Source organism: Vespa mandarinia, chromosome 7, assembly GCF_050613455.1.
Source record: "Vespa mandarinia isolate Hongniang chromosome 7, ASM5061345v1, whole genome shotgun sequence".
Classification (NCBI taxonomy): Eukaryota; Metazoa; Arthropoda; class Insecta; order Hymenoptera; family Vespidae; genus Vespa; species Vespa mandarinia.
The window spans coordinates 6,272,501-6,287,500 of record NC_140816.1 but is presented as its reverse complement, the minus strand read 5'-3'; the positions used below and the strand labels follow the sequence as shown (position 1 = coordinate 6,287,500).

General features: G+C 32.9%; 1 protein-coding gene across 7 annotated transcripts in view; it reads left to right on the top strand.

Moving 5' to 3' along the window:
• Window positions 1-15,000, top strand: part of FoxP (forkhead box transcription factor P) — a 288,984-nt gene that overhangs the window by 28,976 nt on the left and 245,008 nt on the right. For 5 of the 7 annotated variants that reach the window (XM_085658133.1, XM_085658135.1, XM_085658134.1 and 2 more), the window contains one exon: window positions 4,096-4,173. The exons of the other annotated variants lie outside the window; for them this stretch is intronic. In XM_085658133.1, coding sequence (XP_085514259.1) covers window positions 4,096-4,173 — 78 coding nt within the window. Of the gene's footprint in view, window positions 1-4,095; window positions 4,174-15,000 lie in introns of those variants that run through there. 7 annotated transcript variants of the gene reach the window in all.

The window sequence follows — 15,000 nt, the reverse complement described above, 5'->3', positions numbered from 1 at the left end:
TCGACTCCGCGGTCCAGAGTTTTTGTCTCGCACTGGCCTCTCTGCTTTTGTTGGCCACCCGCCTTACAATTCCTCGATGAAAGGAAGGAAAGGGCGAAGGAAAGGGCTAACGAAAGGGCGAGACGACGAGAGCGAGAGTTTTGCTGCCGCTGCTGATTCGCGCCATTCTATTTTCTTTCTTTTTCTTTCTCTTCCTCTCTTTCTCTCTCTCTCTCTCTCTCTCTCTTTTTTTACTCTTCTTCTTTAGGTTCTCCTCTTATTATTTCTTTTTTCATTCGTTCGGTCTTTCTCGTCACTTGGCCCGTCTATCCTCTCCAAGTTAGGTATTCATTCGTTGGCGAGAGCCTGGCTTTAAAGATAATACGCGTCCGGTTAGAACGTACCAACACTATGTAATATAGTATCAATGTACATGCATATCTATGTATGTATGTATGTATGTATGAATGTATGTATGTATGTATATATTTATATACGTATGTATAAACGTAGACTATCTACAAATATCTACGTATGTATTTACGTAGCTATGTATGTATGTATGTATGTATATATGTATGTATGCATGTATATATGTATGTATGTATGTATGTATGTACGCAGCACGGAGAAAGTACTTTTTTACTTTACGAACAACGCGATTGGTTCGCATTGGTCCGATTTATAGACCTCACCATTCTTACCATTCAATCGAAACTCACGATTTTGCACGAGTCAAGGAAAGACGATCATTGTGTTAGGTTGACAATGAGATAACTATCAGCATCGTTCGTTTTCTCTCTTTTACACTTTTTGTTTTTTTCATTTTTTCTTTTTTTTTTTCTTTTTTTTTTTCTTTTACTTTTTCTTTTGTCATTAACGTCGCCGTGCAATTTGACGGCTCGTTCAGTCGTTTAATGAAGAATTAATTTGATAATATAATATATATATATATATATATATATATATATATATATATATTTCTTATCATTTCTTTTTTTAACGATATGATATTCACGATGAGTTTTATTTTATTCTTTCTTTTTTTTTTTTTTTTTTTTTTTTTATGATAATGTTTTCTTTTTTTCTGATAATAAGTTTTTTCTTTGATAAAAAAAGTTTTTTTTATTTCAACGATACGATATTCATTGCGTTTTATTTCTTTTTTTTTTTTTTTTTTTTTTTTTTTTGATAATAATTATTATTAACTTGTAATAATCGGATCGCGTGTTATATTAATCCATCAGGCTTATTCAATTTGTACGAATACGTAATTCGATCGTAAGAAATTTTCGAATGCCTTCTGATTTTTATATAATAATTAATTTAATTTCATTTTATGTTTATCGAAAAAAAAAATGTTTACTTTTCTTTCTTCCCTTTTTTTTTCTCTTTTCTCTCTTTTCTCTTTTCTTTTCTTTTTTTCTTTTTTTTTTTTTGTGCAATAATAAAACGATTCCTCGTATTTGTTTTAATCGATAATTAAAAGTAACAATTTCCGAGGACATTTATTATCGGCTATTATGATGGACAGTATACTCAAGCATGATTAAGCTAAAAACGAGTTATACGCATCGTTTCTCAATTTATGTCATATATCCATTAATTCGATCCAAGTATATCTATTAATGATTAATCAATTTTTTCTTTTTTTTTTTTTTTTCACAATTTCGAAGAAACGTCTCTCTTGTTTTTTTCTTTTTTTTTTCTTTTTTTCTTTTTTGGACTGACAATAATAGAATGATTCGTCGCATTTGTCATATAGTGCTAATTCATAATTAAAAGTAGCAATTTGCGAAGACGTTTATTATCGGCTATTAGAAAAACATACATATACTCACGTTAATTTGCTTCGTCGAGTTACGTCGCGTTCCCTCTTTTACGCGTCGTAACATAAACGATGCTCTCTTTCTCTCTCTCTCTCTCTCTCTCTCTTTCTTTCTTTCTTTCTTTCTTTCTCTTCTTTCAAGACACGAGGGCTGGAATATGATTAGTATATCGTTATAGAGGCATCGCCTTGGATACTCGAATTAAGTTTATTGAGCAATTTTCATGGCATTACGTCTCCTCCTTGGCGAGACCCTCGTGAAAGACGTGGGTATTGAGAGGGGTAGAGGGAAGGAGAACGAGGAGCGAACGATACGACCGACCATTTGCCCGTTCGCCTTTTGAGACAGAACGAGGAACGGAGAGAGAAAGAAAAAAAAAAAGAAAATGGATCGATCCCTCCTTGTCCTTTTTCTATCCTCGTAAATTCGAAATTCGATTATTTTAAAGGATGAACGATATCTGTTCGTCGTCGGGTTTTCTCTTAAAAAAAAAAAAAAAAAAAATAGAAGAGAAAAGAAAACTTAATCAAGAAGGAACGAGAGAGAGAGATAGAGTTAGATAAATAAATAAAATTTATAAAAATTTCAATTATGAAAGAAATAATTAAACAAATAATATTTATATATATATATAAATAATAATAATAATAATAATAATAATAATAAGAGAGATAAAACTAGGTACGTATTTAATTAAGAAAAGTGACAAAATACAGATTGTAATTGTACGATCAATAAAACAAGTTGTATATCGATAAATAGCAATAATAAAAATGATGATAACAAACAAACTGATAGTATATATGTATTTAAATAGAAGAGAAAAGAATAAAAAGAAAAAGAATATATGAATTAATATCGGAAAGAAATGAGGAACAAGAAGAAGAATATATATATATATATATTTCTTTTTTGCGTCCTTGCAAGAAATTTTTTATCTTTGTCTCGTCGAGGAAAAAGAAAAAAGAAGGGGAAGAAAATAATAATAATAATAATAATAATAATAATAATAAAAAACAGAAAAACAGAAAAGGAAAGAGAGAGAGAAAAAAAAGGAAGAGAAAAAGAAAGCAAGCATAAGTCGATCGTTTTGTTTCTCCATCGAAGGATGGAGTATTTTGAAGAGGGCGCGGGATATGCCAGAGTGTAATTTCGTGGCACAACGCTATTTTTTCTCGCGTACCTCTCGCTAATTAGCTCCTGAGAGTAACTAAGAGAGAGAGAGAGAAAGAGAGAGAGAGAGAGAGAGAGAGAAAGAGAGAAAAGGCAAGCCGCTTCTTAATCCTCCATCGATTGGCAAAACTTGCTCCTGCAAAAAACTTCTCGCCACGCCCTCCCGAGAAAATTCTCTGCTCTCTTTCTTCCTTCCTACTCTCTCCCACTCCTCTCTCCTTTCCCTTCTCTTCCCTTCTTCCAATGCTGTTCAGAAATCCGTGAAATCGTGAAAAATGCTTTAAATTCACAGTGATTTGATTGATCGTGTTAATAAGAAAGTTTCCTTCTTCTCTCTCTCTCTCTCTCTCTCTCTCTCTCTCTCTCTCTCTCTCTTTCTCTCGTTTTTTTTTCTTTCTTTCTTTCTCTCTCTCTCTCTCTCTCTTTCTCTCGTTTTTTTTCTTTCTTTCTTTCTCTCTCTCTCTCTCTCTCTCTCTCTTTCTCTCGTTTTCTCGGCCGTCATCCAGGACGTTTATCTCAGGGAGTCGTTGAAAAAGTGCAGGGTCCTCTCCTCTTCAGGTTGATGCTTGCGCTATTGATTAGCCATGATTGATGAACCCTCACGGTTAAGAAGTATCGAAAATATAAACTACCCCCCAACTAATTGATTCCTACAGTAGTATTATTCCCTTCCTTCTTGGGCCATGATAGTAATTAATAAAAACGTCGACGTGCTCGATCCTCTCTCCTTGTTATTCATTATATACCACCTTTCTTTGTCTTTTTCGTTTCTTTTTTCTTTTCTCTTTTTCTTTCTTCTTTTTCTTTTTTTTTCTTCTTCTTCTTCTTTTTTACAACAAAAAGTAAAACGTATCGTACACGCTCTATTATTATTATTATTATTATTATTATTATTATTATTATTATTATTAGTATTATTATTAGTATTATTATTATTATTATTATTATTATTATTATTGCTATTATCGCTTAAATTTTATTTGCGTATATTTAAAAAATAAAAAGATTAAAATACACACACACACACACACACACATACACGTATATACATACATATATGTATATATATAATAGATAAAAAATAAATTTCCCTATTCTGATATCTGTGTTTCAGGTAATGACAACTTTTATCTATTCATCGTGGCTGCAACATCTCAATCTTCTACGTAATCGTAAATGGGATCGATCTCAGGTATCTATAAAATTAGAAAACTGTGCGAGATTGTAGATAATATGAATTCGCGTTCGTCTTTCTTTCCTTATTTATTTTTTCTCTTTCTTTCATTCTTTCTATCTTTCTTTTTTTTTTCTTTTTTTTTTTTCGTACGCGCAGTCGGAAGGAAAGTTTTCGAAATCTCGACTCGTCTGATCGGTTCTTCTTCGCAAGATAAGCGCACAATTATTATTAACATTCGTTCGTAAGTTCGTGCTTGCTTGCGTGCGTGCGTGCGTGCGTGCGTGCGTGCGTGCGTGCGTACATAAGTAAGTAAGTAAGTAAGTAAGTAAGTAAGTAAGTAGGCATTCTCTTATCTCTTTGCCAGAATTCGTGATAACGAGCTTGTTTTCTTTTCTTATTTTTTTTTTTTTAAACTCAACACACTCTAATCGTCATTGTGAATAATCTTTCGGTAAATATATATATATATATATATATATATATATATATATATTTATATATATATGTGTATATAATAACAATTAATCGGGTGGCAGAGGAATCTTCGAGAAATGGAAATCAAAAGGATACAGAGAAAAGACAATGTTACATCGATAAGGGGCTTCGAATCCCATTATTTCGTTCTTTCTTTGCTAATAAATCCCTGTTCCTCTCAATTCTTAATAAATTCTCTAGAATCTTAGGAAGATCTTCTTACGTCATGGTCATTTAGAAATCGATTGCAATCGATTACAATAGTTTCTCATTTTAATTGGCAATAAACGATTGTGAATGGTACATTAGCTCGAATAATAAATTATCGTATAATACTTTATACAATGCTTCGTTATACAATATTATAATAATAATCTGTCCGTTTCGAAAAAGATAAAAGATTTCATCTTTTCTTTCCTTCATCGGTATACTATACCAATTTCCATGTACTATTTATCTGTCAATCTATATATATATATATATCTATCTATCTATCTATCTATCTCGTTTTTTTTTTTTTTTTTTCAATTTATTTCTCCATTATAACATTGAGAAAATGCAAAGTCGCAGATATATACGCATAATGATTCTATTGTCGACAAATATTATTGTTCATTACCGATCTAGAGTTTCCGATGAAAGTTTTCTATTATGCTTCTCGTTAGATTGTTTTCACGGTCTTTAAACGATCGCGGATAAGTACGGTCATTGCTCGTCTGGGAACTTTGATTGACACGTAATATCTCAATCCTATATTTTCGTTCTCCGACAGACCTAATTAATACTTATTACTATTTCTTATCTCATTGAATATGGTTTTCGAAAATCTTTATTCGAATCTTATTATTATTGAGTATCGATTTTCTTTCATTGAAATAAATCGCTCGAAATTTCATTCGATATACACTTTCCCTTTCTTTCTATCTTTCATATATGATACGTTCTTTTTTTCTTCTTTTTTTTTTCTTTTATTTTTTTCTTCCTTAGATTTCTCAATTTGATATTTTCTATCGTTACATACAATTAATTGCATTTTCTTTTTTTCCAATCGATAACTATAGTACATCGATCGAGGATAACGATCGAAATTTTATCGAGAATTTTGCTAAGAAAAATGTACTGTTGTATATTTTTGGTATTGTAAAGTGAAAGAAAAAAAAAAGAACAAAAAAACAAAGAAAGTTAAATTAATTTTTTATATATAACTTATATACATATATATATAATATATACATATAAATACGAAAATTGATTCGTCGTGTGTTCTTAGACGAGCATCGAAGATTCCTTTTGTATCTAAATAAGTAAAAGAAATGAAATGATTTAACTATTTACTATGATTTTATTTGATATAAAACGAACCAAAAAAAAAAAAAAAAATGAAAAAAAGAGAGAGAGAGAGAGAGAGAGGAACGTTAGAAAATTTTCTCGAAATGGTAGGTTAGTACTTCTATACCAACCGATGTGTTCGTGCCTTTAGAAGTCGATTTAAAATTTAGGGTCGATCCGCGGGAATACGAACGCTTAAGGGCGGACCCTTTTACCGGGGGCAAACACAAAATGCATTATTTATTTGCCGTAGCGGCTGGCAATTCATCGAATTCTCGGGCTAAAAGCGAAAGAGTTGAGGTTCTAGTTTGAGGGTCGGCACTCGTGGCGCGAAACGAGCCCCCTCCCTCTCCCCCCCCACGAAGGACGGACGCGTTGCCGTTCGTTGTAAACTCCGTTCGTGTGTTCGAAAAGGCCCTTTCCGTTCTGACTTTTTCTTTCTCCTCGCGTTTCACTCGTTTCTCTCTCTCTCTCTCTCTCTCTCTCTCTCTCTCTCTCTCTCTCTTTTCTTCTGTTCGTCCATATACGGATTTTTTTTTCAATCCCCTCGCGCGTCCCCTCGTTCGTTCTAAATAACTTACTTTACCTTTTTATACACTCCTTTTTTTTCTTCCTCTCCTTCTTCATCTTTTTTTTTCCTTTTTATTTCTTTTCTTTTTGTTATTATCATTCTTTTTTCTTTTTTCCTCTCTCTCTTTTTGTCCTTTTCCTTTTCTTTTTCCCTTTTTCTTTTTTGTTTTTCCTTTGTTTCTTACATAAAAAGAAGAAGAAAAAAAAAAGAAATCACTATCCCCTGTTTTCCAGGTAACAGACAATTCGACAATTATTCCTCATAACGATTTTTGTTTTTCTCCGATACAGTGATATCGTATCTTGAAGGAATAATATGGTAAATTAGAAGAATACAAATGTTTTAGAAAATTTTTGTCAGGATAATTTCGTCATAGTTAAGGGAGCATGACGAATATAACTGCCAAAGGTATACGTTAAATCTTACCCCATCCTTCTCTCTTTCTCTCTTTCTCTCTCTTTCTCTCTCTATCTCTGTGCTCCCCTTTCTCATAGAAAAGTGAATCGAATAAACATTCGATCTTGCCAACTTCTAAAACCTTATCTCTCTCTCTCTCTTTCTTTCTCTCTCTCTCTCTCTCTCTCTCTCTCTCTCTTTCATCTTCCTACCTCTACTTACTTTCCACCAACCTCCTTCGTGATTTATGTTAATGTTTTGTCTCTAAGGCGAGATACACCAAAAGCCGATTCGATTTCTACGGGGTGCGATTTCAGTCGAAGTTTCTCCCTCTCTCTCTCTCTCTCTCTCCTTCTCTTTCTTTCTTTCTCTCTCTCTCTCTCTCTTTCTCTCTCTCTTTCTGAAGGTAACACTAACCACCCTACGTAGCAGTTCCTTTCTCGATCCGGATTAACTTAACTGCTTTAAGACGGCAATAAAGGTCGTCGGCGCGATTTAACCGGTTCCCTTTTACAACTCTCAGCATCGATGCCTTTTGCTCCTTTGAACGAACAGCAAGACAGAGAAAAAGAGAGAAAGAGAGAGAGAGAGAGAGAGGGAGAGCGAAAGAGAGAAACTGAGAGTGGTCCAATGCATATTGACTGTAATGGGAAAAGTTCTCCGACCAAATTTGCGAGGTTACCGTATTCGATCGATCAATCGTTTCTTCATGATCTTAAGAAGAAAGCAACCCTTTTCTTCTTTCATCTCTTTTCATCGACTCCCTTCCATATATCCCATCTCGCCTTCCTCTACCCTACCCCCCCCACCCACCCATCCACCCATCCTATCCCAACATCTGATCTTTCCTCCCTTCTCTAACTCTTCCTTCCTCTTTTTTCTTTGTTTTTTCTTTCTCCTTTCTTTTCTTTTCTTTTCTTTTCTTTTCTTTTTTTTTTTATTGCTTTTTCTTTTTCTTTTTTTTTTTTTTTTCTTTCTTTCTTTCCTTTTATTATTATGACAAACAGGCGATCGTGAAAAAGCACACGTTGCTTTTTCTCACATGACGAATCATATTTCATTGGTGGTATTATCGAAAAATGATTTTTCTCGTTTTCTTACTAGTACAGGATAAATCAGATTAAAAAATGTATTAATATAACGTATCGATAGAAAATGGATAATGTCTTATAATAGGATTATTTTGAATATATATATATATATAATAATGTTTGAAATAGGATTGTATAATGAAGGAAAAAAATTGCTATTATTTTTACGCTACATTGATAAAATTTTTATTGAATGAAGTCGAAATCAACGTGTAATTTATCATCGATGGTTACATATGATAGAGAAGATATAAGTCAATTGAATGTATCGAAGTGTTCGTGATAATGTTATAATGCTTTTTTCATTGATAATGACAAGGGTGAAATAAAATGTACACATAGTGAAATAATAACTGAAAGAAATATATTTATATATATATATATATATATATATATATATATATATATATAACATTCTGAAAGAAATTATGAAAGTAAATAAGTGGACATATCGATCGGAGGACTCGAGACGATTGCCCTGTACGATCGAAGTGGATGAAAAGAGGGTGAGAGAACGAGATGTTGTTGGACTTTGCTGAAGTGGTCGAAAGAGAGGAAGTACGAAAAAATAAGCAAAGAGGGGGAGGAGGGAAAAAAGTTCTTAATAATGGCAGGAGCCACCTCGAGTGCCTCGTTGATCCTCCCTCGTCGATAAAGTTTTTCTTTTTAAAATGGTTATGCATCGTTTTGCATCGAGCCTCAATATTTAATAGCTCGTCAAATTACAACAATTATGTATAATTAAGTTGTTATTATCAAGCTAAATAATTATCAACATCATATAATATACTTTTTCTTCTTCTTTTCTTTTCTTTTTTCTCCTTTTTCTTTTTTTTTTTTTATCTGTAATCAATCTAACGTGTAAATGAAGAATTAAATGTATATATATATATATATATATATATATATATATATTATTGTTATTACTGAATGAAAGAGATTACTTAATAATTCTTACGTAAAATCGTGAGAAATTAAATTGTCATATCGTTCGGATTACATCATTGTCATTGTAAGATTTCGATCGATCGATTAATAATTCGTTCGTTAAGATTAAACGTAATAAAACAGACAGTCAATGTGATATAAAGATATCGAAAGAAAGTTGAATATCGTTCGAATGTAATGTTAAAAAGATTGTATTAATCGTACATTGGGGGAAGGATGGGGGGTAGGGGGAAGAAAAGACAAGGAAAAAAAAAAGAAAAGAAAAGAAAAGAGAAAGATCGTAGTACGAAGGGTGCGAAGAACACCTCGACTACTCTTCGCAGGTAGAAGTGGTACATGCTTTCTATCTCTGGTAAAGTAAAAGAGATAGAGAGAGAGAGAGAGAGAGAGGGTAGGGTGCTTTTGAGTCAGGGACTGAGTTTTCGAGGTCCGGATTACCTTATCTACGGATTCTCACTCGCTCGCTCGCCAGCGAGCCAATTCCAAAACGAAATCCGTGCGATCCATATACACCGAAGCATTTACGCGACGATTTAGCCGGAAAACCAACCTACCGTGACCGTAAGCCAAGTCCAGCTCGTGAAAGAGATGTGAAGGGGTTGGGAAGAGGAACGAGAACCCCGACATAGTAAAAGAAAGAAAACGATGAGAGAGAGAGAGAGAGAGAGAGACAGAGAGAAAAAAAGAGAGAGAAAGAAATAGAACTCTGGCGATATATGTGAGAGAAGTTCTGTCTCTCATTCTTTCTCTTTCTCTTTCTCTATCTCTCTCTCCCTCTCTCTTTCTCTTCTCTCTCTCCTCTCTCTCTCTCTCTGAATTCCTCTACTCATGAAAACGATAGAGACCGCGACCGAACGAGCAGTCCGCGCGTTGTAAATATCTGTAATCCCGAGTGATTACGAGCCTTCAACGTTCACTTCCCGTCGTCTCTCAGCTTTCACGCCCATACGGAACAAGTGAATCCATTGTCTGCATTATGATATCCGTTAGAATCTTTTTTTTTCAATGTATTTATTATCTAATATGTATATCTCCATGTGATATGTATGCACATAAACACACACATACACACGTGTATACGTGTATACATATATATATATATATTTTTTTTTTTCTTTTCTTTTCTTTTCTTTGAAAAATATTAATATCACATATTGTTATATGAATTAGAATTTTCTATATAATTTATAGATTATAGTGAATAGGTATATGTCATAAATGTGTACTCTATCTCTCTCTCTCTCTCTTTCTATTTTTTTCCCTTTCTTACTCTTTTTATTCTGTTTCTATTTATCGACGAAATAAAGAATTTAATTATTATTCTATATGCAGTTACATCGTATCTTAAAGAAATTCGATAGTCGGCTCGTTATCGTAATAGAATTTTCAACTAAAACGATTTCGACGTTTTTATAAAGAATATTATAATTTGATGAAGAGATAAATACGGTACGCATAAACGAGAGAGAGAGAGAGAGAGAGAGAGAGAGAGAGAGAGAGAGAGACGATAGAATACAAATGAAAAGAAGAGCGATAGCGAAAATTTTCTTTTTCTTCTTTTTTTTTTTTTGTCATGTATTCACTCATACACGTTGCAAGCTCAAATGCCCTCTCCCTCTCTCTCTCTCTCTCTCTCTCTTCCCACTTTGATTTTTCTTTTCTTCTTCTTTTTTTTTTCTTTTCTCTTCCTTTTATTTTTCTTTTCGTTTCTTTTCTTTTCTCTTTTTCTTTTTTTTCTTTTTTTTTTTTTTTTAAATGTACCAACGAAGTGACGGAAAATGGCTATTCCCTTGTACCTGATGCAATTAACTCGCTATTAACGAAGCAGACTTCGAAGATAGATATAGCTTGGCCAGTGCCGTGCGATTATGAGAAAGAAAAAGGGTGGGAGAGAGGGATGGATGGATGGATGGATGGATGGATGGATGGATGGATGGATGGAGGAAGAGAGGGCGGGAGGGAGGTCGGCGGGAATCCGTTGTTGAGGGTCCACATCGGACCGTCGATAAAATTAATTGATAAATGGCTAAATCGATCGGCGAGCGAGCGAGCCGATCTGAACGAAAAAAAAAAGGAAAAAGAAAAAAAAAAGAAAAGAAAAGAAAAAGGAAAAAAAAAAGAGGCAGAGAAGACGAAGAAAAATAAACATCCATCCGTTAAGGGCGGGGGTGAGGTAACGATAATCGAGTTAACTCGAGTACACGTTACCTTTAGCCGATAAAAATTATCACTATTGTATCGTATACGATATATGTATTATACATTGATTAGTATTTATCGATCACTTTATCTATCTATCTATCGAACGAAAAGGAAGAAAGAAAAATGTCTTTAAGTTTATCGACACCAATATGACAACTCTTAAACACTTTTTTCTTTTTATTTTATACCCTAATAACAATATGAAAAAATTAATCTACGAATATTTTCAATAATTAACTCGCATAGAAATTAACGAGTTTTGTAAATTCTTTCTTTCTTTTTTTTAAATTCTTCCAAAATTTTCAACACATACACACACACACACACACACACACACATATATATACATATTCGTACATATACTTACGTATTACATACGAACGAAATATCCTTTAAGTAATATCAAAGTGGATTAAAAGAGAAAATGTTAAATGATGATACTAAAAATAATTTGCTATAGTTGGTGAGTTTGGACAGACGATAAAAAAAAAAAAAAAAAAAAACAAAACGAAAAAAAATAGTGAAACTAAAAGGAAAAACAAGAAAATTCTCTTAACATAACATTATGCATCATTATTACTTACTTTATTGCTAAACATGACATTTATTCTCTATGTATGTATATACGTAGATATATAACTGACGAAATATAATACATATGTATTCCAAAAAGAGAGAGAGGAGAGGAGAGAAGAGGAGAGCAAGGGAACAAGAGAACAAGAGATAGATAGACGTTCAAATTGCAAAATAAAAGGGAGCCAAAGGAGAACGAGTTTTAGTCGTTAGACAAGATCTTTGACGGAGATATCACTCGTGGCGAGTGAGACGTCAAACGTAAATCCAGTTGTAAGCCGGTTTAAAGGAGCGTAAGATGAAATAGTGGTATTAGTGATAGTAATGATGAGAAGCGTGCACGTTCGCTTACACAAGGGTAAAAACACACACACACACGTACATACATACATACATACATACATACACGTGTAACACGCGTAAACGTGCGCTTTTGCCGGCGTTTTAATACGATTACGGAGAACGTTCTAAGATTATTGTTTCCTCTGTGTCCTTGTATCACTTTGTACACTTACAAAATTATTATATAGGTGTTTACATATACACGTAAACATACATGCACGTGTGCACGCGCACGCGCACAAACGCATACACACGTGTGCTCACACACATACACATATACATACATATATATATATATATATATAGCCACGTGGTTGATCTTGGTCGAGCGATAAACGAATTATGTCACGTTCCATGAAATCCGACCTTAAACGATCATCTTAAGGTCGTTCGACATGCAACAGTAAAACCGAATCGAATCGAATTGAATCGAATCGTGTTGTCTTGCGATATCATCGAGTATGATCGACTATCGTTCATTAAAAAGTCGATCGTTGAATTCGATCTGTAGACTCTCGTTTAAAGGGCAAGGCATTATATAATTTTCATTTGTGCGATAATAATTTTTTTTTTTTTTCTTTTCTTTTCTTTTCATATTTAATCATCGTACCAAGGACATGTAAATGTAAAAGAGAATCGCGCTTAGTCGTACGTTTCTCCGTCGTTTCTTACTCGTTGCAAGCTTATCTTTTAAGTTTCTTCTCTCTATTCTCGGATCGATGATCTCGCCTTTAGAGCTTCGATAACGAGCTATTTCAGGCGAGCCTAGTCCGGCTCGACGAAACTTGCATATAGATCTTAAATAGTGATGCGTTTTCACCGAGGAATAGATCATCTATGAAATGTTTCTTTCTTTTTTTTTTTTTTTTTTTCTTCGAATGAATAAACGAACGAATTAATTAATGAATTAATTAATCAATCAATTCTCCCTCCCTGTCTCTTTTCTTTTTTTTTTTTTTTTTATTAATTTATTCCTTTTTCCTTATCTTCATTTTTGGTCGTCAATTTATTTCCTTACTTATTCTTTTTCTTCTCTCTCTCCCTCTCTCTCTCTCTCTCTCTCTCTCTCTCTCTCTCTCTTCCATTCTTTTCTTTCTTTTTAATAAAATTTTTTTCAAATGTTTCTTCTTTTTCTTCTCTCTCCCCCTCTCTCTCTCTCTCTCTCTCTCTCTTCCATTCTTTTCTTTCTTTTTAATAAAATTTTTTTCAAATGTTTCTTCTTTTTCTTCTCATTAAAAATTTTTGTTTATTGCGCTAGTCGCGCGACTACATTATCATCGGTTTTGATATATATCGTCGGTTCGATAAGCAGACGTAAACAACGAAGAGAAGAACATTCGTCGTTAAACCGATAATGACTGCCATTCCCTACGACGTCGTTTTCTATGTCCTGTTTTTCTATTCTCCTTCCTTTTCTTTTCTTTTTATATTTTCATATTTCCTTTGAGTAATGTCAAGTTGTTAATAGACATTACTTAGTAGAAATGATAAGTTATTAGTAGATCTTTATTTATGTTATATCTTACAGGATAGTTTTATCGTGTACATATATATATATATATATATATGTAAACATAGTATATCGCTTGTATGTTTTGTAAAGGTATTTCCTTTTGACGTTTTTTCTTTATTATTCTTATGAAATGAACTTAATTCTATAGAAATTTTCTATTTTAAATTAAATCGTTTAAATAATACGTCGATAAATAAATGGAACCACTTCGAAGAATTTGATATTATCGTTAGCCTCTTAATCTTTAGATCATTATTGTTTCTTATTTATGATTAGAAACTCGAAACTAAACAAATATATATATATATATATGTATGTATATTTAGCTATGGATATATATTTCCTTTTATCTCATTGAATCTGAAGATGACATTGATCAGTACTTTCGCATTAACATTAAGACATTAATGTATAGTAATTGTTTTGATTTATGACAACATATTGCAATATTGCAATAGCAACGAAGTAATAGGTGTATGTATGTATGTATATATGTATGTATGTGTGTGTGTGCGTGTATGTGTGTGTGCAAGAGAGAGAGAGAGAGAGAGAGAGAGAAATTTTCAACTAAATTCAATTTGTGATGTCGTCGAAGCGCATCAACTTTGTCGGTGAAAGATGATCGAGAATAAAAGCAGGGTGAGTCTGGTTTGTATGACGCATGTGTCCGCTGCCAAAAGAAATTTGTCCAACTCGTCGAAAGGCCCGCATCTTCTCTCGTACATTCGTCTCTTGCCAGACGAATTTCATCGGGCAAACGGCCGAGACCGGATCCCATGGTGTTTTTATTATAGGTTATCATTATTACCTATCTATTTTTTGCGACTGACTATGATGATTCGTTTGTATCAAAAATTCATGCTCTAACAGAATTTTTTCAATCTTTCGATATATATATATATCTATATATATTAGTGTTAGATTCGATCGAATATATCGTTGTATTCTTTTTTTTTCATTTTCTCTCTCTCTCTCTCTCTTTCTGTCATTTTTTCGATCGAACGAATCCCATTTTGTATTCAATAAATATTCTTATCTCGAATTAGAAAAGGATTTTGTGTATGTGTGTATGTGTGAGTGTGTGTTAAGAATAATTAAAAATAATTCGTTAATCTGATAAATTAATGCATATAATTAATAATATTATTTTTGATATTATTATTCTGAAAATTTATTTCTAATGATCTGTGATAGTTTAATATCTGACGTGATACGTCGTCGAGTTGATCGAATTGATATGCGTAAAGCGGAAAGATGTATAAGTACGTTGGTTAAAAATCTTTTTTTACTTATTTCTTATAGAAAAATGAGAGACAACCCTTTTATCGTTTCTTCTTCCAACGAGGTTTATCTTTCTTTTCTTATTTGACGGTGCAGAATTTTTTGTAATAAGTCGAGAAAGA